This window comes from Trichomycterus rosablanca, chromosome 5 (genome assembly GCF_030014385.1).
Source record: "Trichomycterus rosablanca isolate fTriRos1 chromosome 5, fTriRos1.hap1, whole genome shotgun sequence".
NCBI classification, from domain to species: domain Eukaryota; kingdom Metazoa; phylum Chordata; class Actinopteri; order Siluriformes; family Trichomycteridae; genus Trichomycterus; species Trichomycterus rosablanca.
This window is the reverse complement of record NC_085992.1, coordinates 45,850,811-45,877,114: the sequence shown is the minus strand read 5'-3', so window position 1 is coordinate 45,877,114 and position 26,304 is coordinate 45,850,811. Positions and strand designations below refer to the sequence as shown.

The 26,304-nt window shown below is 40.7% G+C and overlaps 1 protein-coding gene across 1 annotated transcript in view; it reads left to right on the top strand.

The window, feature by feature from the left end:
• hhip (hedgehog interacting protein) overlaps window positions 1-17,150 on the top strand; it is a 72,533-nt gene extending 55,383 nt beyond the window's left edge. The window contains exons 11-13 of the mRNA XM_062995280.1: window positions 1,430-1,514; window positions 15,710-15,858; window positions 16,229-17,150. Coding sequence (XP_062851350.1) covers window positions 1,430-1,514; window positions 15,710-15,858; window positions 16,229-16,425 — 431 coding nt within the window. The 3' untranslated portion in view covers window positions 16,426-17,150. The remainder of the gene's footprint in view (window positions 1-1,429; window positions 1,515-15,709; window positions 15,859-16,228) is intronic.
• The last annotated feature ends 9,154 nt before the right edge of the window (window positions 17,151-26,304 follow it).

Here is a 26,304-nt window from a genome sequence, read left to right as displayed (position 1 = left end):
TGGGATTTAAAGGTCAGAATGATTTGTCAGCAGGCAGGGGTTTCCAGTGGCAGTCGCCTCATTCACCCAAACCACAAACTGAACCACACAGTCATTGATAACAGCTTCACTAGTCTATAGAAGGGTTATTTATCTGGACCATATGCCAAATCCGACGAAGTTCCTGCAAGTCAAAATGTACGGGTTGGGTTGCAGGGTCTGGTGGAAATCACACCCCCAGGTGGTTCCTGCTTCCCAGGGAGGCAGAGTATGTGACTGTGTAACATCCCACTTGAGTATTTATGATGGGGAAACTTAAACTGTTCATTCCCAATGCCTAGAGTGAGCATGGCAATGTTTTATACCATCCACTTGTTGTTAAGACACTTACACACGTTGTGTAAACTTACTATCTGGCAGGGTCATAGGAGCTTAGGGGACAAGGTGGACAGGTCAGTGTGATTGTAATTATAAAGGTCCCACTACTATTTAAATTGGGTTTATGTTTTCCTAGTGTTTCTCTGCAACCTTGACAAGGATTAAGTGTTTAGTGAAAATTAATAAATAAATAAACATTGAGAGCAGGGATGTTGAATCTTTAGGTTAAATTATGCCTGGGTTTAAAATATAAAAAAATTAAATAGGTAACTGAACAACAATTCATTTTTTCATGTGTGAAGTCTGGCAACCCTGTAAATGTGTAATTGGTCATGTTTACCGTACAAATGAGTAACACTTTCCCTGGCTGTGTGTTAAGGTTCAGATTTAGTTTCTGCCTTTACAAAAGCAACAACTGGGCTTCACAATTGAACCGCCCTGGAAGAGCGAAATGCCCCAGAGCGGAACCCGTCTGTAAATCCGCATACAGTTGGTGAGATTGGGGTATCACTTCTGTATTCCCGGCTGGGTCTGAGGGTTTCCTATCTTTCCTTTTTTTTTTTTTTTTGAGAACTGAGTTATTGCAGACGGCCGAAGCAGTCTGTCATATTGTGATAACCAGTTTAGTTGCACTATCCCTGTTCTATCCACGTTCTCCGTTGCAGGCTGCGGATATGTTTAGGACTTTTATTAGCTACTTTGTTCCTATTATTTTGGTCACTTTATTTATTTTGATTGCCCCTTTCTTATGTTAGTGGCTCTTTAACCAAATTATCATTCTACATAGGTTAAACATAGGTACTTTTCATTCTTGCAGGTCTAGGGCTTCACCTCACACTTCACTAGCAAGGCACAGTGTCATTTCTGTTTTCAGTTAGTATTTCTTTGCTTCCTGTGTTTTGTCTGTATTAAATTTGGTTCTCCCCATGTCCAGCTCTTTCCATAAAAAAGGTCCAAAAAGCGTACCACACCAGTAACTACTGTTCTTCCTCAGAGCAGGTCAGGTGCGATGGTGCAGACCGGTGGTGATGATTTGAAACCTAATCTTCACCTTCTTATTTCTTTCCTTTAGGTGAGGTCTACATCCTGGCGTCCAGCAAAAGCTTGTCCATGCAGTCACACAGCGGAAGACTTTACAAGCTGGTCGACCCTAAAAGGTACGGCAAGTTTAGCTCATGTATAAAGTTCTGGACACTTGTTTTACAGTTGGCAGAGATTAGAAGGGGGTTAAAATGTACTAATCTGTAGAGTTGATTCCCAAACCTCCTGTGATACCTTTGTTTGGTGATCTTACGAAGCTTCATTTGTGGTTAATTGTGGTTGGAACTCCACTGGGGGGCTTTTGAATGTTCTCCTTGTGGTTACATTTCCTCTGGGTATTTTTCACCCAAATCTATTCCAGTAGGTAGATTGTAAATTGAAATTGCTGTTATTTACACAGGTGTGAGTAAACGTACTAGTGCTTTTGGCTTGTGCAATGTGTTTTCGAGACCTTGGAATGGAACGAATGAATGTCCATCATCCATGGAGAGGTGGCTGGAATAGACAGTTTAACATTTTACTTCTATGGCAAGGTGGTGCTATTAGTGTTGTAGGTGTCGCACAGCATCAGCATTCTGGGAACCTGGATTTAGACCTCATGTCTGGTGTTTCCATGGAGCTTAAGTTCATGTTTTGCACACAAGTGATGAATCCAGTTTTCCATGGATCACCTGGGTGGTTACCTTCCAATACCAGAAGTGAAACCAGAACTTGGGATCAAGAAAGACATTTTAAATTTGCTTTTTCTAACGGCATTAAACTTTCTGTGTCTGATTCTCTTGCACACATGCCAGAACCGTGCCCCTTTAAACAAATCATCACACAACTGCTGGCCCTAGCCAACACAAACCTCAGCCATAATTGGAGAGTAAGCACACCATTTCCAAATGTTAGTGTAACGTGTTCCTAACACCAACACTGTCAAGCCGGTTCAAGCCTTACTGGGTAACTGGGAAGCATGTGTGGTCCGCTAGGATATTTTCCGAGCTTTGACGGGAGTTGCACACCTGTCATCGACAGCAGGGGTGTTTTCCTTAGGAGGGTGGAGAGCATTCATATGTCCGACAGCGCTCAGAACCAAATCCGCTCAAAATACAACGCTGGACGAGACAATGATCAGACTGTTCTCAGGTTGATGTATTAATTGTGACAAATGTAAACAGCTTTCCCAGTGAAACAGTCATTTATGCAAGGACAGTGTGCATGTGGTTTAGGGTTTTTGGGTGGTATAATGTAATTTGGTTTTGCAGTTTTCTTGTTAATGATCATATATCAGGGCTTGTCAAATACAGAGGAACTTCGGTTCTCAAAAGTAATCTATCCCTGAAGGTTTTTCCCATAGGATTTAATGAAAATTAATATAATCCGTTTCAGACTTCCAAAAAATTATGCATTATAAAGCATTTTAACGTTTTTTTAATTCCAACCTCTGCTGGCTTATTTATCGCACCTACACAGAGTCGAGGAATAATGTGTTGATCAGGGTGTGGCTCTCTGTACCCAAAAGCTGATCCGCATATGAACTTGCCTTGTGCAGGTGAAAAGATGCAGTCGGCTACTGCACACGTGTGCGGGGGAGTGTGCGTGGGAGTGTCAGTCTTGCTCTCCTCAATTAGGGCAGGGATCGGCATCAGTAGAAAGGAAGTGTAATGCAATTGGGTAATTGGATACGCTTAAAAGTCGGGAGAAAAAGGGGAGAAAATGCATAAACAAAAAAAAAAACTGGTAGGTTGAGAATCAAAAATACAGTCCACAACCAAGACAACAACCCAAATTGTTCAATATGGGAGATGTTTGAGAACCAAGTTTCCACTGTAGAGCAAACAGATATTCCGAGATGTTCTCTCTATAGACAACATGTGCACTTTTTCACTTGTCAAAACTATGCTAAAGGATTATCTCATCTCACCATCACTTTTGTCTAATTTTGTAGACCAGTTCCACTGAACCTAATTACCCTTTTCCTATTACCATTTTCATTTAAAATCAAGGTAAACTAAAGCTGCCAAACAGTATGCAGTACACCTGTCTGAAAGCATCTGCACTGTCAGTTCCTCCACGCTTTAATTCAGGGTTTTGTTTACTTATTTTCTTCCTCCTGTCTGTATTTTGGTCACATTAAGCTATGGGACAATAAGGAGCAAATTAGCTATACAAATAGACCCACAAATGTACCCACAGGACCAATGCTGAACTGTGACAAGTGCAATTTGCTATACATCAGATCTTTAATTCAAACCAATTGCTTAAAATGTTCGGTTTTTACATTTTTTCCATTTATATGTCTTACTGATGACGAATTTGGCTTCTGCTCAGCAATTGTTATTTATTTAAACCCTCAAAAACAATAATGGCCTGCGTCGAATTAACTATCAACCTCAGATGACTTATTGGACTGTTTCATTTTGTTTTCTTGTGGAAAATACAATCAGAATCAATCCTCTTCTAAATATTCTGTGGGAATGACAGTGCCACCCAAGTCTAACTCAATTAATTATGCAACAGATGTTTCCTCCCTGCCCAGGCCCCTTGGATATCCTTTCTTATTTGTGTTTTCTGGCATTGGCACATTTTTTCCGAACAACAATTCTTTCCACGATTGAGGGTTGTTTAGTCTGTAGAAACTACGGTGCTGGGCGTGCAGCTTTATGCACGCTGTCAGTTTGTGGGATCTTATTACCAAACATTGTGAAGTATATAACACTCCTGACCTCATCTGCATCGCTGTGATGGGTGGTCCCGCATCTACGTACCTGAGATGCTCCGCTCCGTGTTTTGGTTTTGCTTGCCGACAAAATTTGCACCCTTCAAAACACACGCATGGTGTTTTGATTTGGGTCTACCATGCCGCTTCGGGCTTAACGAGGAAGGGAACATATTACATCACGTCAAATGTCTGAGACGGTAAACATGTCACGCCAGGGTGACTTCAACAAGCTACGTCTGTTTGTGAGTGTGCTAGGATTGAATAATAAGTGGGCCACCAGCGTAACATTAAAAATGCAGGCTTGTGCGGACAGTAGAGGTTGTGTGGGATTGTTTACTGGACAGTAACAATGAAGGAGACCATGAAACTGTTTCAAAACATTAAAGTTCCCACACGGATCAGTTTCATTTCAGCTTGTGTTATATAAGTGGAACGGATTAGCGGAAAAGTTGTTAGAAAAGACCACTGGGTAAATATTCAAATTACAGTGTAGCCTACATACTGATCTTCACTTACTTGTATTACTTCTTTACTGTTTTACTTTGTTGTATTGGATTTTTTGATGCATTTTTTTAGTGCGTCCAATTTTTACCCAATTGCGTTATGCTTCCTCTCTACTGGTGCTGACCCCCACCCCCGATTGAGGAGAGCGAACTGACACACGCACCATCCGACACGTGAGCAGTAGCCGACTGCATTTTTTCACCTGCACGAGGCGAGTTTATATGCCGATCAGCCTTGTGCACAGAGAGCCTCACCCTGATCAACATTATTCCTCTACTCTGTGCAGACGCCATCACTCAGCCAGCAGAGGTCATAATTGCATCAGTTATGAGGTCCCTATCCGGCTCCCTAACCCTGTATGAACAACAGCCAAACGTTCAGTATGGTATACTGGTACCAATGTTATAAATATTAAAAGACTCAATTGCAATTTTTTTATAATGCACCACACATTTTCAATAGGAGACAGTTCTGGACCGCTGGCAGGCCAGTCTAGCATCTGTACTTTGTTACTTTAAATTCACTTTGTTGTAAGTGGTTTGGCATCGTTGTGCTAAAATAAGCAAAGACGTTCTTGAAAATGACCTCAGTTCTTGGGTGAAGCAGCAGTCCAACACACTAGGCCCCCATTGCTGAGAGCTTAAGCACTTGAGTGCTTGGCCAAGTGTTCAACAGACACAGGTGGCTGCTTTCAGAAGTGACTGGAAGTGACCGAAAACTGCACATGTGACTGCACATGGACTCTCTTTATTTAGGGGTGGTGCAGGCAGCAAAGGTATTTCAATCAGGGGAATCGGAAATGACTAGATTTCGGTTTAGAAATGTTTAGATTGGGCAGCATAAGCTTCAAAATTCGTTTGTCCATCTTGGCATTAATGGTGCCTACAGAAATACAATTGCCACTGGCAAACACACAAAAATGGTAAACAACAATTGTATAGCTCTAGAGCGTTTAGGTAACGTGAAGAGGTGTTAATGAGATGCTTATTTTACCAAAACTTATATGTACACTTATGACGGGAAATTCATGGGGAAATTTGCTTAATTTCACACACCTAGTTTTTTTAAATCACAGATTTCACAGATTTTTAAAGAAAAGTGTCACATTTCACGTCAGTCATTAAATTACACTCATAAATTAAATTATATAATAAATGGAAGCTACAACACACAGCACAGCCGACATTAACGGTTGAATGTAAACCTAAAACATCCAGCGATGGTACGAGGCTCTGTCTCAAATATGCAAATACCTGTCCGTGTTTTGACACCCCCTTCCCGTGTCCACAGAATTGGTTGGGAGTTTTCTAAGCTCAGTTACCTGAGTCGTGTTTTTAGCATTTTGACTAACCGATTGCTAACTGAATTGCCGTAGGATTGCTAGAACCGCCTCATAGTGCAAATTAACCAGTAAACATGAGGCACCTGAACGCTACACGAATGAAAAAACATCAGTGGCGCCCAGGTGGAGCGGGGGGATATTTCGCTAGCACACCAGCGTCGAGATTCTGAACTCCTCGGTTCGAAACTCAGCATTGCCACCGGTCAGCTGGGCACCATCTAGTGGGCATAATAGGCAGTGCCTGCAACTGACACGTTTCTGCTAGGGCGGGATGTCCGGACTATGTGTAAGGACCCTGATTAGCAGATAGAGAGGCGAAAAAGGGTTCCACTAAGGCTGCACGTAGGTCGGAGGAGACGTGAACAGCAATATACCCACCTCGACTGCAATCAGGGATCCCCCAGCAGCAGAAGACAAATTGACTATTGAAAATGGGAGAAAATGCATAAATAAAATAGAAAAAACAAAGAAAAAACATTAAAACATTAAACACAAACCTTTGAATTTTGAATTTCTCAGCAAATTGGATATTACACGGGAAAAGGTTCATTATTAGGTCCTTGTTATGACACTGTAATCAATAGGATTTATCACTAATTCATGTTTCAGATTATATATCTTAGCAAGTTTCAGTAGGCAGCAGGGGAGGAAATTCCAGCAGGCAATATCTAAATGTGCTGACTGTTTTATGAGGACATTCACTAGCACTTTGTTTTCAAGCCTCCTAATTCCATTTCTGACCGTTCAGAAAGGTGATTGAAAGGTGACACTGCTGTTTAAGCCCAGAAAAAAGTGGATCACGTCAAAGTCACTGAAGCCTCCTGTTTCAGACTGAAAATATTTTAGACGTTCTTAATTTCTTAAAATATTTTCTTTAATTTAATTAATCTAGAAAACAACACAGTGCAGCTGAACGAGAACGAAGCTGATGACTTTTTCCAGCAGTTTTCTGGTACACCGAGTAATTTTAAACTTCGAAGTGCTCAGCTAGCTGTGGTGGGTCTCCAATCTGACAATAGAGGCTCAGAGCGTACTGTAAAGTAAAACATGGTATATAAAGCATACGCTTCATGCAGATTTTGTCCTTTCAGTGGATCAGATTTCAGCACTGAACCCTGGCGTCCTGAATAGGCTCTTTAGAAGCCTTTTAATGAAGTACTTTCGTTATGGGAGCCACAAATCACTTCAGGCCCTTTTCTCAAGCCGGGGCGCTCTGCACGTGTGGGATTCAGTGAATGACTGAGTGAATAAACCAGAGAAAGTGTGGAAGACCAGGATACAAATACTTCTGAAAAGTGTTCACATTTTCTGCTCCTATAAACCCCAATTCTCAGCCAAAGACCCCTTTATTTGACTTTGTCCCCTAAATCTCAGTAGCTCTTCACCACGTTCCTCGCTCTCACAAAGCTCTTTTGCAGTGTCACTGAAAGGCCCAGAGCTACAATACACAGTAAATTTTTCTGACACAATGTAAGCACAAAGAGAGCCGGACAATGGTGAGAGATGACAAAAAAGCAGCGTGACCAAGCTCTGGCATTGCCAGTCTGACTCCCACAGGCTCTACAAACCAGGGCTTGACTGGTTTACTATCAAATTCAGCAAATCAAACCTTTCAGAATGAAAGTGTAGCTCAGAAAGGCACAGCGACATCAGACTTAGACATCATTTTAGTGATTTAGCAAGTCCATTTTAACATGAAAGACAACTTTCTTTTTATTTGTATAAAACTAAAATATAAGAACAGAGGTGACTAAAGAGCTATGGGTGGGGACTATAAAATGTGAGGTTCAAATCATGGTTGTTCCAAGCTGCCACTGTTGGGCTCTTAAGCATATCTTACTCCCTTGTTTAGCTCAGTTGGGAGTCACTTGGGGGAAAAAGGCGTGACTGTAAAATTACCATTTTAGAGTGAAATACAATACACTGTATACAGGAAACAAAACTAATGCTGAATTTGAAATACAAGCTAATAAAAAAAAACTCATAAACAACCAAAATCATTTAAATATTATCTTACTAAAACTGTACGTTTTACATTCGAGACAAAAAAGGTAAATTTTTGTCATGTATCTAGCAATAATACACACAACAATTCTGAATTAAACTACAAGCACAAGTACAAATCTGTAAAATTCAATTATTCTATTTCATCTTTATTTAACTTCATAAAAAACCATCATGCTACTATGATAAAAATAGCCACAAGAGCCTCCGCTGCTGCATCGAGAATCACCAAGTTCTCTAAGCCTGAGCTCATCTTAGATGGACTAAAAGACAGTGGAAACATGTGCTTGGTTTGGTTTGTGAATGGTCTTGCAAAAGCCTATATCTGTCATGGTATGGTGGTGCAAAGTACCATTAACACATACAGGGGTTGGACAAAATAACTGAAACACCTGGTTTTAGACCACAATAATTTATTAGTATGGTGTAGGGCCTCCTTTTGCGGCCAATACAGCGTCAATTCGTCTTGGAAATGACATATACAAGTCCTGCACAGTGGTCAGAGGGATTTTAAGCCATTCTTCTTGCAGGATAGTGGCCAGGTCACTACGTGATGCTGGTGGAGGAAAACGTTTCCTGACTCGCTTCTCCAAAACACCCCAAAGTGGCTCAATAATATTTAGATCTGGTGACTGTGCAGGCCATGGGAGATGTTCAACTTCACTTTCATGTTCATCAAACCAATCTTTCACCAGTCTTGCTGTGTGTATTGGTGCATTGTCATCCTGATACACGGCACCGCCATTGGATGCACATGGTCCTCCAGAATGGTTCGGTAGTCCTTGGCAGTGACGCGCCCATCTAGCACAAGTATTGGGCCAAGGGAATGCCATGATATGGCAGCCCAAACCATCACTGATCCACCCCCATGCTTCACTCTGGGCATGCAACAGTCTGGGTGGTACGCTTCTTTGGGGCTTCTCCACACCGTAACTCTCCCGGATGTGGGGAAAACAGTAAAGGTGGACTCATCAGAGAACAATACATGTTTCACATTGTCCACAGCCCAAGATTTGCGCTCCTTGCACCATTGAAACCGACGTTTGGCATCGGCACGAGTGACCAAAGGTTTGGCTATAGCAGCCCGGCCGTGTATATCGACCCTGTGGAGCTCCCGACGGACAGTTCTGGTGGAAACAGGAGAGTTGAGGTGCACATTTAATTCTGCCGTGATTTGGACAGCCGTGGTTTTATGTTTTTTGGATACAATCCGGGTCAGCACCCGAACATCCCTTTCAGACAGCTTCCTCTTGCGTCCACAGTTAATCCTGTTGGATGTGGTTTGTCCTTCTTGGTGGTATGCTGACATTACCCTGGATACCGTGGCTCTTGATAGATCACAAAGACTTGCTGTCTTGGTCACAGATGCGCCAGCAAGACGTGCACCAACAATTTGTCCTCTTTTGAACTCTGGTATGTCACCCATAATGTTGTGTGCATTGCAATATTTTGAGCAAAACTGTGCTCTTACCCTGCTAATTGAACCTTCACACTCTGCTCTTACTGGTGCAATGTGCAATTAATGAAGATTGGCCACCAGACTGGTCCAATTTAGCCATGAAACCTACCACACTAAAATGACAGGTGTTTCAGTTATTTTGTCCAACCCCTGTAGGTGTATATTGGAATTGAGGAAAGATCTGTGCTGCCACCAAAGCAACATCCATTCCTGGGCATCCATAGTTTTTTTTTTCAGACATAGTTTTTTTTTACCAGGCTCAATTCTGCATGTAGACACAGAGCGCACATGCAGTCCAGATTTATCCACTAGTAAAATTGTATAATGCATCACAAAGAAGTGAATCAGAAAACGGCGACCACAGACTGTTGAGCAGCCTGAAGTCTCGACTCAAGCAAGAATGAGGAAAAATTCCACCCTCAAAATTATAACAATTAGTGTCTTCACTCAAGATTAAACAGTGTCATTAATAGAAAAGGTGATGTAATACGGGGTAAACACGCCTCTGTCCCAACTTTTCCAGTCATTAAATGTCTACATTTGTTTATATTTACAAAATATTATTAATATGGTCAGTGAAAACATTAGAAATCTTTTCTTTGTACTTTTGTCAATTAAATAAAGGTTTGTGGTGCCCAGCTGGTGCAGCGAGATATTCTGCTAGCACACCAGCGCTGAAATTCTGAACTCCTCGGCTAGAAAATCGGGGTTGCCACCGGTCAGCTGGGCACCATCTAGCGGGCATAATTGGCAGTGCCTGCAGCAGACATGGTTCTGCTAGAGCAGGATGACCGGACTATGTGGGTGGGGTCTTCAAACGCTGTGTAAGGACCCTAATTGGCAGATAGAGAGGAGCCTGTGCAGAATGCATGGGTAAAAAAGGGTTCCACTAAGGGCTGCGCGCGAGTCGGAGGAGGTGTGAGCAGCAATATACCCACCTCGACTGCAATCAGGGCCCAGTGATAGGGGCCAGTGATAGCTCAGTGGTTAAGGTACTGGACTAGTAAACAGAAGGTTGCCGGTTCAAGCCCCGCCACCACCAAGTTGCCACTGTTGGGTCCCTGAGCAAGGCCCTTAACCCTCAATTGCTCATTGTGTAAGTCGCTTTGGATAAAAGCGTCTGCTAAATGCTGAAAATGTAAATGTAAATCAGGGATCCCCCAGCAGCGGAAGACAAATTGACTATGCTCAGTTGAAAGAAAATGGGAGAAAATGCAAAAATAAAATGGAATAAAAAAAGGTTTGAGAGAACAAATCACAGATTCTTACAGTTTTTTATAGAGCTTCAACTGTAATATGTAGAAATGTCAACAACCCTTAATGTACAGTAAGTTTCAATCTAGAATTCAAATTGCTAAAAAATCTAAAAAAATAAAAATAAAAATAAAACTCTAATATATTGTCATGCATTTAAATAATAATAAAAATAAACCAATGATAACAAAATAAATCAAACAATAATAAATACATTATATATATATATTTTAAATGAAACCTACAAAATAATATATGAAATACTTAAAAAGTACAATAAATGATGTCACTAATAGTGCTGAAACTGTAATAATATAGAATAAATCCAGGTATTTAATGTACATTCAAGGTACTTTGAAACAGCATCCCTCTTGTCTTTTGCTGTAGTCCAGGTACATAACTTGACAATGTACAGGACCAGGATGCTATAAGTGATTAAAACAGGTTCAGTCTGAATTCAGCATCTTTATTCAGCTTATGTGTTCAGGCCTTTATTCAGTACGAGGAGCGGCGGGCTCCAGGGCGGCCTTAAACTAATAAGCCACGGCCCTCGTTTAATTTATCAGTCTGTGTTTTATGCAAGTGGCCTCCCGGAGTTGATACATTCCCACAGTGCCTGTTGACCCAGCTGCCTTTGTGGAGGGCTGCAGCAGCAGGTGTTATTTTCACGGCCACCCTGTCAGTAATGCAAACTGTTTAGTAGCTGCGCTGACCCCTGCGTCATTAACGCCGTTAGCCCAATCCTCCGGAGAGACGCCTCTTTCTCTCCATTCTCTCCCTCGTTTTCTCTTCTTCACTTTCTCCTCCAGCCTCCATCGCGTTCCTTACCGTGTCTTTCGCCTCAATTTTTTCCTTTGTTTTAACAACATACAGCCTGTCACAACAGCACAAAAAAGAGTCGAGGGGAGAGTTGATGCGGGTGGTGAGAGCAGCAATAGGAAGCATGGGAACTGCCCCCTGCTGCTCCCTCCAGACCCCCCCACTCTGCCAATACAGCTTGCCAGAAGCCCCTTGTTACCACCCTACTACAACCATCAGTCACGCGTCTGTCAGGGGGTTTCAGCATCCCACTAATTTACATTTAGAAACATGCATAAATACATACGAGGGTTCTTCCAAAAGTTTCAGCTCATTTTTTTAACTCTATTTATTACGAACTTCAAAAACAAATGACATCACTTTAATACACAGTCACCTTCCGATGCATTTTTCCAGCGTCGTACCAACTTTTTTTTTAATGCCATCAGCAAAAAATTTTTTGGGTTCAGTGCGTAGCCACTGATGCACCACTGCTCTCACATCATCACATGAAAATCTACTTCCCCTTAAAGCTTCTTTGAGTGTCCAAAAAGGTGGAAATCAGATGGTGCTAAATTCAGACTATAAGCGTCTCTCAGTCTCTCAGACACGACCGATTACTACTCCTCCCACCCTGACCGTTTTAAACCAAAATATAAATATAAACTTTTTGAAGTTCCCTCGTACATACAAGCCAGTATTTTATCAATATTAAATTTTGTTGGGAGTGCATATGTAGTTTTAATTAATGTATTTATTTATTATTTCATATTTGTTATTGGTGTTTTTATTCATTTCAGTATTAGGTTTAGTATGGCATTGATTTAGTGGTTATAGCTGGTACACTACATTGCCAAAAGTAAGTAGAAATATGATCATGAGCTTGTTGGACATCCTGTTTTAAAACCATGAACCTTAAAGAGTTGAACTGCTCCCCCTTCTTGCACCTACACCGATAACTAGCCATTACATTAAAACCACCTCCATGTTTCTACACTCACTGTCCATTTTACCAGCTCCACTTACCATATAGAAGCACTTTGTAGTTCTACAATTACTGACTGTAGTCCATCTGTTTCTCTACATGCTTTGTTGGCCCCCTTTCACCCTGTTCTTTAATGGTTAGGACCCCCACAAGACCACCACAGAGTAAGTAGTGGGTGGTGGATCATTCTTAGCACTGCAGTGACACTGACATGGTGGTGGTGTGTTAGTGTGTGTTGTGCTGGTATGAGTGGATCAGACACAGCAATGCTGATGGAGTTTTTAAACACCTCACTGTCATTGCTGGACTGAGGATAGTCCACCAACCAAAAATATATACAGCGTATATATAGCGTTCTGTGATTACTGATGAAGGTCTAGAAGATGACCAACTCAAACAACAGCAATAGATGAGCGATCGTCTCTGACTTTACATCTACAAGGTGGACCAACTAGGTAGGAGTGTCTAATAGAGTGGACAGTGAGTGGACACGGTATTTAAAAACTCCAGCAGCGCTGCTGTGTCTGATCCACTCCTACCAGCACAACACACACTAACACACCACCACCATGTCAGTGTCACTGCAGTGCTGAGAATGATCCACCACCCAAATAATACCTGCTCTGTGGTGGTCCTGTGGGGGTCCTGACCATTGAAGAACAGGGTGAAAGCAAGTTAAAAAAAAAAAGTATGTAGAGAAATAGATGGCTTACAGTCAGTAATTGTAGAACAACAAAGTGCTTCTCTATGTAAGTGAAGCTGATAAAATGGACAGTGAGTGTAGAAACAAGGAGGTGCTTTTAATGTTATGGCTGATCAGTGTATAACAGCCTTCACTTCTCTGGGAAATCCTACCACAAACTTTTGGAGTGTCTGTGGGAATTTGTGCTCATTTAAGTAGTCAGACACAGATGCTGGATGAAGGCCTGGCTCGTAATCTACTGTACTCACAATTATCACATTGCACATACAAATTTGGGATCTCAGTAAACCAGGACCTTAGTGGGTTTCTCACAGAGCCAAACAAAGCTTAATACTCAGTGAAGCACCTGAGTATGAAGGAAGCCCAGACAGTGGCTTGCTTTTGAGTTTTCCACTTTCAGCAGCCACTGGCCGCCTCACTTTCCCATGCATCACTCGCAGCGAGACACACAGGATATGAACTCACCAAGTGCTCTTCAGCCCGTTCCTCATGCAGTTTCTTCTTCAGCCGAGCCAATTACACTGTGTCCGTGTACGAGAGCCCGCTGGGTATGTCAACAGCCTCGGCGGCTCGCTAACACACAGCGCTGAAGAGATTCGCCTGGCTCATTAGGCCGTGTGCGCAGGCATTAGGTTGTTTGAAGAGCTGCAGCTCTCACAGTTTCATTAGCAGCCACTCAGCATGATGGTGAGCTTTCACCTTCGAGCCCCATTACACACAAAACAGTACTGTTTCCACTTCCAGATGTTGCCAGGCCAAAGAAAACATGGCATCATCCATCATATAAAGGCTTGTTTCCTACCGAAATGATTTCCTTATTGGAAGCTTATGTTTTTGAGAGTTTTGTACCACTATGATTAATATATGGACAGTACTGTGGCCAAGTACGTAATGTTAGTATCACCCAGCTCGAACAACTCAGGTTTTTATCACGCCTGCAGTTTCCTTCTGTGTGGACTCTGGTGGACCTCAGGAGCAACCTGGTGGAAGTCAAGCACTCTGTCCAGGTTGTTCCTCAGCCTAGTACTCCACTCACTGTTACCATGATGATTTCTGAATAAAACGTTTATAGAAAATGCATGAGTGACTAAAAAAATCTACATAAATAAAACTTTGTCATTATATTGACCAACAGACCCAGGAAACATAATTCTGCCATTGTTGTATTGTAAGAAGGTTAATGTCAGTCTTGTGTGTACACAGTATGTGGATGGATTAATTGCTGACCTTCCAGCGTCAATATGTACTAGAATATCGATACATATTGACGTTGAATATCGATTCCAAGTGACCCACATTTTGTCCATGATTTTTACTGCTACCCAGGCAACACATCGAATATAATTCATTAATGAAATTGCTGGCGATTTTGATCCCACTGTGGTTTACAAGGTGTAACGTAAAGCCTCCGCAAGGGGACGTTCATGTTCAAGTTTTTTTATGTGCCTGTTAAAATGTGTTTATTTAATTACTATTAGTGACTAATTGTGACTCATTTTTTTGGGTGGGTCATGACCCAGGGTTTGAAAAAAAAACCTGTACTAGACTAGCATTACGTAGACAGGCCTGTCATTGAGAGATTACAGTTTTGTTCTCTTATCATATTATTATAGCACTATTACATCCGGAAGTCCAAGGGAACATTATTTTACAGTATTTACAACATTCTTCAAATGCTTTTATCTAAAAGGACTTAAAATTGTGATCAAATACAATGTCAGAAATTAAAGGTCCAACAGTTGCAACTTGTCATTAGTGTGGCTTGAATCAGTGACATTCTGTTCACTTGCCCAGTACCTTAACTGCTGAACTAACACTGCCCTGCTATTTAGCTGGTGTGTTATTTTCTGTAGGTTGGATGACTCTCGTCTCCCTTATTAATCAATGCAACAGCCAATCTCGAGTATCTGTGAGGTTACATGTATGAAAGGAACAGTTAGGATAATCTTACAAAGTTTTCATCTTTCCCTTGACTGAAAAAGGCTTTTTTCAAGAAGCAAGTACAGCATTTACATTTAAGCATGAAGATGGGAAACCACCAAACAACTTAGTTGCTAATAGGGCTTTGCTGATGGATATATTTGTGATAGTTAGGTAATGGTGAGGCTTGAACTTCTCTCAAACTTTTGGTTGATCACTCAGTCCCTTAACTGCTAAAAAAACCACCAATGTCCCTCAGGTGCTAGAAGCATACCCCTTTAATTGATAACAGGAAATACAATGCATGTAGGTAGTCTGACATCAAATACATTGCAAAATGATAGAGATTAATCACAAGATTGATGAAGCTTCTCCCTACCCTGCACCGGTTTAGCCAGACAGTTCTCAAAAAGGTCTAATCATGTGTTTGAGAAGAATTTTGGTCTAATTTATGTCTTCTTCTTGATTTCCAGTTACTTCATGATAAATTCTAAGCTTACTAGCAAGTGAAAACTAGCCTAAGAAGTGTTGCCTACTGTAATAATTCTCTTTTGACTATTTATATTTGTATATACTGAACAACTAGTTGCAATGTTCAACGAGTTACAACGAGTATTGTGTGATTTTTTTTGCAGGCCTCAGGTCCCTAAAGAATGCCGGCGACCCGTGGAAGCTCCTGAGGTGCTAAGCAGCTCTTGTTCTTGGGATTGCCGAAATGGCCACTGTACCCCCACAGGCAAATGTTGCTGTAACAGCGGCTGGGAGGGTCCTTCCTGCTTACGAGGTAAAGTACACATATTTACAACAGAATTGAATACCTTTATTTGTCATATATACATATACAGACGTACAGTATAACGAAATTCGTTCTTCGCATATCCCAGCTTGTTTGGGAGCTGGGGTCAGAGCACAGGGTCAGCCATCATGGTAGAGCATGCATGGTAGAGTTGGGATTCGAACTCTTAACCTTTCAGTTGATAGCCCAAAGCTCTACCCACTAGGCTACCATGGTTGATTAGCCACAGAGGTTAGAATTGGGACCTATTTTATTATTGGAATGAACCTTAAAAATAAACTCAAATCACACTGATAGCCGTGGTCACAAGTTAGCAACAGTTAGTTCATTTGCTTTTTCTTCTGCCTCTTTTTCATAGCCAAGTGTGAACCTGCATGCCGGAATGGCGGCGTATGTGTCGAACCAAACAAATGCTTTTGTAAGGAAGGCTGCTCCGGAGCCCAGTGTGAGAAGGGAGAACGCGGCACGCAAACTGAACAAAACAAAGACGGCATCATGGATCACATAATCGACATGACATCATACCTGCTGGACCTCACCAGTTTCATTGTGTAAAACAGTCGGAGATGGAGTTTAAGGAGGTGATTAAGGGTTTCCCTTTAGGACATCAACACCCCGACTTCCAAATGCACCCAATCACCATCAGCACCACCCTCACATAGCTGTACTTTTACCTGGTGGAACAATATATGCTGGTATTTACTCTATATTTGGTTGATTCCTTTAAATTTCGTTTTACTAAATTATTAAAATGGTTCAAAACAACACTGGTTCCATGTCCACTGTTCCACGCCCTTTTACATATCCATACACCCATAGTGAGACCAGTGGGTGTCAAAAACAAGCCCTCATGAGGTAATGGATCCAGTAAGTATTTGATTTGCTGTCTTCACTGAGTATTAGGACTTCACAAAGTCTGCAGCCCTGCTACCTTCTTCCAAAAGACTGGACTCGCTAGACTCACAAACTCACAAAGCAATCAAGACTCAAGGACTCAGTTTGGGAATTCAAATGGACGGTCTACCTGACTAAAATTAACCATGTAAATTCATGCTGGCCCTACATCTAGAACCATAAACCAAAGGCTTAGCCTTTATAGAGTCTCCATTCATTTGCTAAACGTACAATATCCATATTTTTATGATTAATAAAATGTCAAAGATGCCAACTATCATCAGATGTACGCTATGGAATTGCTCAGATGGGGGTCCATAAAGTTAAACCTGAATATTGACGACATTCAGTGTGTATTTTTGTATAAAGAAAATAGAGTAAGTTGCAAAGCAAGAATGTTTTAATAGTCACTTTTATTCCATTTTTTACAAATGTTTGTTTTTTTCGATATTCATGACCATGCACGCTGCTTTCAGTATAAATAATGTATCATAGATTTACAGGTTTCATTAGGTTTTCATAAGCTTTGGGTTCTGTTTGAGATTCAGCACAGGAACAAGCTAGATTTGTATAGATTTTGAGCGCACACCATTTTACAACTGCTGGTCTTTAATGGTTTGGGCTGGTTTAGTTGGTCTCCTTGCCTGATTAGCTAGAACCAGTTGTACCAGCATCCGAAACTAATCAAAACAGACCTGCCTGATTCAATGAGCTAAAAAAAACTGTTGGCCCTGGCTGTTGTTTTCAGCAGGGTTTTTTTACTTATGTATTTTGAGCTAATAACACTGCCATAAGTACAGTCTCGTGCAAAGATTTGGACACCCCTCATCATGCATTGATCATTTTCTAAGTAAAAATAAGTTACACAGTATCTATAAAGAATTATAGAATTATAGTAATCATTTGATAAAATATTGATTGGGCATGAGAGAATTGCGTTTGATTTTCACCTATTATGTTAAATTAAGTGAACAAACAGTTCAGTTGTGTATTAAAATGTGCAGAATTTTGTTTGTTGTGCAGGATTTGTTAACTTGAAACATGAAATTTGACCAGCGGTGTCAAAACCTTTGCATGAGACTGCATATACAAATGCTCTTTATCATTTTTATTATGGGCCCTTGTTTATTAATGATGCTTATGCACAAATATTATATTATTCTCACCACTTCGTCCTGGTCAGGTTCATGGGGAAGGGGGGAGTCCCACACCTTGGAGCACAGCTCCTTTAGAACAGCTAGTTGCTCTTTTGCATGGTTTTGGGAGGTCAAAAATACCACATTACCCAAAATAAATTCATGCAGGCATAAAAAGAACATGCAGGATTTTTGTTCTATTTATTTATGCATTTTCCCCCAATTTTGCGTAGTTAATTTGTCTTCCGCTGCTGGGGGATCCCTGAGTGCAGTCGAGGTGGGTATATTGCTGCTCACACCTCCTCCGACCCACATGCAGCCCTTAGCGGAACCCTTTTTCACCCATGCATTCTGCACAGGCTCTGTCTGCTAATCAGGGTCCTTACACAGCGTTTGAAGACCCCACCCACACAGTCCGGTCATCCTGCCTTAGCAGAGACGTGTCTGCTGCAGGCACTGCTAATTATGCCGGCTAGATGGCACCCAGCCGAACAGTTGCAAAGAATTTCGAACCGACGAGTTCAGAATCTCGGCGCTGGTGTGCTAGTGGAATATCCCGCTGTGCCACCTGGGCACCCGAACATGCAAGATTACTCTCAGAAAATGACCAGAGGTGAGGGTTTAACCCCAGTCCTCAGGTTCATGTTGCTGTGCAGCACCCCCTCTTCCATCTCCATCACCCTGAGGGCCTGTAATGTATTTTATCTTACTGCCTAAACTTATTCATACATTAAATGTCTTTAATTGATTTTTGAATAAATAAGTGACAAGCCACAGTTGCAGTAAACAATATGAACCAATTTGTGCATGTTACAATTAAAAATATAAAATAGGTCATTTTTGTGGCAAGGGACAAACAGGATCAGGTTTTCTGTTCTGTTAAATAAAACTGACAGCAGATTGCAAGTATGAATAAAACACTGACAGCCTGGAAATTTTCTTCATATCCATACACACTATTTAACCATGGATTTGTGCATATCCATCATTAATCAATAAGGACCCCAGTGGGTTTTTTGTTTGTTTGTTTGTTTTAATATTTTAGTTTTCAAAAATGAATCAACTTTAGTGCTGTACATTTCTTATAGTACTGTACTAAGACAAGTACTACTTAGCTTTGCAAAATAATATAGTATTACTATTGTTTCAATAGAGGAGGGTTTATTTTTTTAAGTGTTATAATATATGACGGACGAGAGTGTGAATAGAAAGCAGTTTTACATTAAGCATATAAATTAATGTTATATATTTCTACTCACAGTTCCCAAAAGCTATACGACAGTCTGTCGGTTGTGCATTCTAGTCTGCATTTATAACTTCAGTCATGAGACGATGCCAGTCAGTGTTTTGCTTCACCACTGAAGCATGTAAGAATGTGTTTTAAACAGGCCTAAAGGCAGACATGGAGAATGTGTAATTGTATACTTTTGGCATGCTCCTATGAGTCATCAATAAAATCATGAACAATACCCCCCATGGAAAATTCCATGTTGGAAAAAATGGCGGGATTATACTGACTGGTGGTTTCATCACAAACTCGACTAATTAAAATCAGTATGTTCTTATATTACAAATAAAACCTGTTTTTAAACCTTTAAATCATCTGCCAGATGTCCTGCTATTCAAATGTACTTCATTGTGCAACTTGATCAGTTGAATTATTTGGTAGAGGACCAATTCAAAGACCATCAATATCATCGCATGTAGCACAGAGTGGCCAGTCAGTTTGATTGATTTCCTTCAAACACTCTATTGTTGATCATATGGTTTAATGTAGTAGAGTACTCGGGTATACTGTATTATTATTCACTCTCTATACTATATCAGCATTACTGAGTGTTCATTTGTCTAACTTTTACGGTTTCTGTAATTTGTTTAGGGATTTATGCTGTAAGTCTATTCTGTAATATTAGCACTTAATGTGAAACTTGCATTGGAGCTGCTGGGAAGGTGTCGTGTGAATAGAGTAACCCTTTTTTATTTTGGTTTAATTCATTATTTAAGTAGTTATGACATAAAGTTATTTAAGTTGTTTGCAATGTTGGTTTTGTTTTATGTGAAGAATTTGATCATGTATTTGTAAATAAAACTAGGGCTATCACAGTGTCTTCCCAAAAATATCATTATGTTTATTAAAATGTATAGCATGTTTAACAAAAATGGTGTATTCTTGGTGTTTTTTGATTTTTTAAAACTGCACGTTGTATGATTGATTTTTATTCTGCATTTCTTTTGACAAAGGTTACAAAAGGTTGGTCTTTGGTCTTGCCTTGGTCTAGCCATGATCTCTGTTAAAATTATCATATGGGAACATTGCCTTAAAAGAACCTCAGGCTACAGCCATATACTTTCAAATAACCATCCCTGTTTAATGCTGCTGGAGGTTGTTCAATACTACAAGCCAAAGAATGTCCTGCAAAGTCTGTGCAGTAAGTGTAATATGTTTGTTTATAAGTTTACATCAGTATATTGGGGGTGGGGGCATATTGAGCATTACTAAATATTGGGTGGATGTAACATAAATCTTTAAAAAAAATGTTTTTAGAAATAGGCTAACTGTTTGATTAAGTTCTGTCAGAGTTGTTTCTAGTCTCCGGTTTCAGGTTCCATCTGAACAGTACAGAAACAGTGATCACTGGTCCACTATTCACTGCCATTGTTGCTAATATTAAAAACAGCCAGCCGCTCAGGTGGCTATGCGGGAAAAACACACGCAAGTGCATTAGAGCTGGATCTCAAATACATTGTATCGAATCTCAGCTCTTCCATCTGACTGGGCTGAGCGGCCACATGAACAACGATTGGCCTGTTGTTCATATAGGGGTGGGATATTAAGCCAGATAGGGACTCTCTCATAACTGATGCACTACGACCTCTGCTAGCTGATTAATGGCACCTGCACAGAGGCCGGGAAATAGTGCAGAAAGAGTGAATCGCATATATGCACTCACCTAGTGTGGGTGACAAAATGCATACGGCTACTGCCCATGTGTCGGAGGGGGCATAGGTTAGCTTCGTTCTCCTCAAATCAGAGCGGGGTTGGCATTAGTGAAGAGGAAGCGTGACGCAATCGGGCAATTGGACGCGCTAAAAAGTCAGGAGAAAAAGCAAAGAAAATGCATAAAGAATATATAAAAAAACAGCGAAAGTGCAACTGTTCCCCATTAATTTTTATATATACAGGGTATGCATTTATATGAGGGATGTTCAAAAAGTTTTAGCACTTTTATATTTTGGTTGGAGACAGAGAGACTGAGAGACGCTTTTAGTCCAAATTTAGCACCATCTGATTTCCACCTGGATGTGAAAGCAGCGCTGCATCAGTGGCTACTCGTTCAACTAAAAACATTTTTTGCTGATGGCATTAAAAAGTTGGTACGATGCTGAGAAAATGCATCAGAAGGTGACTGTAGAAAAGTGATGTCATTAGTTTTTGATATTCTTAATAATTAAAGTTTAAAAAAAAGTGCGTAAACTTTTCAAAGAACCCTCGTAATAAACTGGGAAGGTTATAGAATGTGTGGCAGGATTTTTTATATGAAGTATCAACTGAGTAAACTTTTGCATTAGCTTTTAGAAGAGATTTAATAAATGGTGTTCTTGGTAGTTCTTGTACGCCGGTGTACATTTGGCTGCTCCTCCGCATGACTGAGTGCAGATTATCTGAAACTGTGTCCACACCAGGTAACAAGGATACACTGAGAGGCTTCAAAATCTCCAAAGTGTCCAGCGCACATAAATATTTCAACATCTCACCGCAAAAAATATCAGAGAAGGTTTCCCAGTGCAAACAAACGATGAATTTATGTAGGTTCCCCTGGTGTCTGTTGTGGATCAATGCTGGGAAGTGTTTCATTTCTTGTACGTCACTGGCCAAATTTCCAGAGATAGATTTTTTTCTCTTCAAACTTCATCAAGGTACAGTAGACAGAGGGACGTTCAGGGGATGCCAAGGAAGCCGATGTGGCTGCAAGCCCAATATTTCTAAAATGTTAATCCTGAAGTAAAGGCCAGAATCCTTATACCGCCCTATAAAATCAGTGTTACAAAAACATACATTTTAATCTGCAAGGTAATCTGAACATGTGAAAGAGCGAGAAATACTGCAGATCATATCAGATAAAATAGTTCATTTTGCAGTTTGTCTTAAAGCTTTGTAATCAGGTTGTGGTGCAGAGAGAAGTAGCTTTAGTCTTACACCGATCAGCCATAACATTAAAACCACCTTCTTGTTTCTACACTCACTGTCCATTTTATCATCTCCATTTACTATATTGAAGCACTTTGTAGTTCTACAATTACTGACAGTAGTCCAAATTAATCAAGAATAAAATTTTGAATCAAACGATTTTAATTGGGCTGTGTTTGTGCCACTTTAAACGTGTCACTGTGGTCATTTGTGATGCTTTAACACAGCAACATTGTGTTTATACTGTACAGCGATAACACGGCTCTTTTTCCAGTTTGCATTGGTGAGTTACAAATTACTCGAGCTGCTGCTGCTGCTACATATTACGAAATATAGGGGTGTTTTGAAATTTTTGTTTTCGAAAAGCGTGAGAAATCATCACTAGACAAAATTACAGTTATTAATTTATGCTTCAATATCATCTTTGGTCAGAGCACGCTTTGGTCAGAGTCTCGTTGGGCGTCTGCGTGCATGGATACGCGTTACAGGCTAAATGAGCTCAGACTCAGTCTAACTTTATTTCAGAGGAATTTGGATGGAAAGTCCATGAACTGTACACGTCGTGGGAACATTACAACGTGACGTTATACATGTTGCATCTAGAAATGGTTGATTGTAGTACCCTGAACGCCTGTTTCCAGTGTCAGGGTTATGAACAGGAAAAGATTCTCACTGTTGCCAGATAATGTGAACAGACTTGTCATTTTGAATAACTGGCTGAAAGATGGGTAGCTGTTAACAACTCTATATAGGCATTGGCTGGCTTTCTTAAAATAATTTAGATTTACTAATTTTATCATAATTGTATTAAATTTTTTATTGGTAAACATGTTCTTGCAATAAAAATGTGCATACCTGTTCAAATTTTGTTTAGTTATTTTTGCAGTCGATTAATCACGATTAATTTGGTTCTTTAATTGTGATTAATCTCGATTAAAAAATTTAATCATGTGACAGCCCTAGTTAGTACCTACTAAAAGTAGTCCAAAGACGGATAACAAGTACACTGGCAACAGGGTCATGGGCGCATGGGTGTAAAGGAAAGGCTAATCTGGTCCGACAACACAAAGAGTTACTATAATACAAATTGCTAAAATAAAAAAGAATTATACTTGCTATGACAAAAAAGTCTCAGAACTCAGAGTGCATTGTAGCTCGGTGGGTAGCACTGTCGCCTCACAGCAAGAAGGTCCTGGGTTTGATCCCCAGGCGTTGCGGTCTGGGTCCTTTCTGTGTTGAGTTTGCATATTCTCCCTGTGTCTGCGTTGATTTCCTCCGGGAGCTCCGGTTTCCTCCCACAGTTCAAAAACATGCAGTCAGGTTAATTGGAGACATATAATTGCCCTATAGGTGAATGTGTGTGTGTATGTGTGTCTGCCCTGCGATGGACTGGCGCCCCGTCCAGGGTGTTACTGTGTGCCTTGCGCCCATTGATAGCTGGGATAGGCTCCAGCACCCCCCCCTTCCTGCGACCCTAACTGGATAAGCAGTTAAGCAAGTGAGTGAGTGAGTGAGTGAGTGAACAAGCAGTTCTACAGGTATATAAGCTCAACTGAACGTGCAATACCAATATTCAGCTGGATTGACGTAAAGCACACTCATAAATGGACCAATCCATTGACACCATTTCTTGTAACTTACTGGACTTAAAGGATCTTCTGCTAACATCTCGATGCCACATACCACAGGACACATCACAGGTCTTTTGGAGTCAGGCTTGACAGCTCAGAGCCGTTTTGGTGGCACCAGGGGGATTTACACAATATCAGGCAGGTGGTTTTAATGTTATGGCTGATCGGTGTATACTGTAAACAATGATGACCTCAGCATTACAAACTTGCTGTTTACGCAGGTCACACATTTCTTGAAACAAACAAGCTCAGATTGCAGCAATACATGCCAAACCCCAAAGGTCTTCATTCGAGCCCGGTTTACACCATGCAGACCTACAGTGAAGTTAAATGTGCGCTGTGGCTTTTCTATACAGATTGTTTAATTGAATTCTTCAAATAAATATAACATCATGAGCACAGTATCACCAAAAATCAATCAGACTGACGGCTCGTTATCATAACGAATGAAGACCACCCTGGGAGGGCCATCATCATAGTCGCCACAGTGTATTCACAGAGTTGCTGGATGCCTGGTTGTCTGTTCAGTGTTTGGAGCCAGCCTGATGAGGTACAATTTAGTTTATATGCTATCTGTGGCATAAATCATTTTTCTTTATTTGAAATGGTTTTCTTTCTCTGCCCCAATGGGCCCATGCCTGGATATCTTTAATAAACAGTGTAACCATGAACTGGGTAAACATGACGGGGCATGTATACTAAATATTTCCAAGACTCCGGTGGTTTAAATTGTATTTTTCAATACTGTGTACATGAACTGAAGAGTTATTCTTATAGATAACAGATTTAAACAAAATTCATATGATTACTGTATTGCCACATTTGTTTACTACTTCAGGCCAGTCAACCCGATCTCTCCTCGGTTAGTGTATAAAGTTGTTTTATTTTATGTTGTATTACTTTAATACAAGAGTTCTTTAAAACATTTGTGCACTTTTTTAAACTCTATTTATTGAGAATTTTAAAAACAAATAAAATCACCCTCCGATGCATTTTTCCAGCGTAGTACCAACTTTTTAATGCCATCAGCAAAAAGTGTTTTTGGTTGAGCGCATAGCCACTGATGCAGCGCTGCTTTCACATTATCATCACATGAAAATCTTCTTCTCCTTAAAGCTTCTTTGAGCGTCCAAAAAGGTGGAAATCAGATGGAGACTATAAGCATCTCTCAGTCTCTCAGACAGCCACCTAAGCATTGTTGCAGACCATGTTCACCCTTTCATGAAAACTGTATTCCCTGATGGCTGTGGCCTCTTTCAGCAGGATAATGCGACCTGCCACAAAGCAAAAATGCTTCAGGAATGGTTTGAGGATCACAACGACGAGTTTGAGGTGTTCATTTGGCCTCCAAATTCCCCAGATCTTAATCCAATCGAGCATCTGTGAGATGTGCTGGACAAACAAGTCCGATCCATAGAGACCCGCAACTTACAGGAGTTAAAGGCTCTGCTGCTAACATTTTGGTGCCAGATACCACAGCACACATTCAGGGGTCTAGTGGAGTCCATGCCTCGATGGGTCAGGGCTGTTTTGGCAGCAAAAGGAACAACACAGTATTAGGAAGGTGGTCATAATGTTATGCCTCATCGGTGTATATATGACAAATAAAGGAATTCTGTTTCATCTATGCTATTTAAATCTTATTAAGCGACAAACAATCATTTGGAAATTGTCTATCACTGATAAATATACAGTTATTTCCTCTTGTGTCAATCCCTAAACAGGGCGGCATTGTTGCCTCACAGCAAGAAGGTCCTGGGTTCGATTCTCAGGTGGAGTGGTCCAGGCTCTTTCTGTGTGAAGTTTGCATGTTCTCCCCGTGTCTGTGTGGGTTTCCTCCAGAAGCTCCAGTTTCCTTCCACAGCCCAAAGACATGCAACTGAGGTGAATTGGAGATAAAAATTGTCCATGACTGTGTTTGACTTTAAAAACTTAACGTGATGAATCAAGGTGTAACCAGTAACTACCGTTCCTGTCATGAATGCAACCAAAGTGCGTAAAACATGACATTAAAATCCTAATAAATAAATAAATCTTAATAAAATGATTGTGTACTTACAGTGTATCACAAAAGTGAGTACACCCCTCACATTTCTGCAAATATTTCATTATATCTTTTCATGGGACAACACTATAGACATGAAACTTGGATATAACTTAGAGTAGTCAGTGTACAGCTTGTATAGCAGTGTAGATTTACTGTCTTCTGACAATAACTCAACACACAGCCATTAATGTCTAAATAGCTGGCAACATAAGTGAGTACACCCCACAGTGAACATGTCCAAATTGTGCCCAAATGTGTCGTTGTCCCTCCCTGGTGTCATGTGTCAAGGTCCCAGGTGTAAATGGGGAGCAGGGCTGTTAAATTTGGTGTTTTGGGTACAATTCTCTCATACTGGCCACTGGATATTCAACATGGCACCTCATGGCAAAGAACTCTCTGAGGATGTGAGAAATAGAATTTTGCTCTCCACAAAGATGGCCTGGGCTATAAGAAGATTGCTAACACCCTGAAACTGAGCTACAGCATGGTGGCCAAGGTCATACAGCGGTTTTCCAGGACAGGTTCCACTCGGAACAG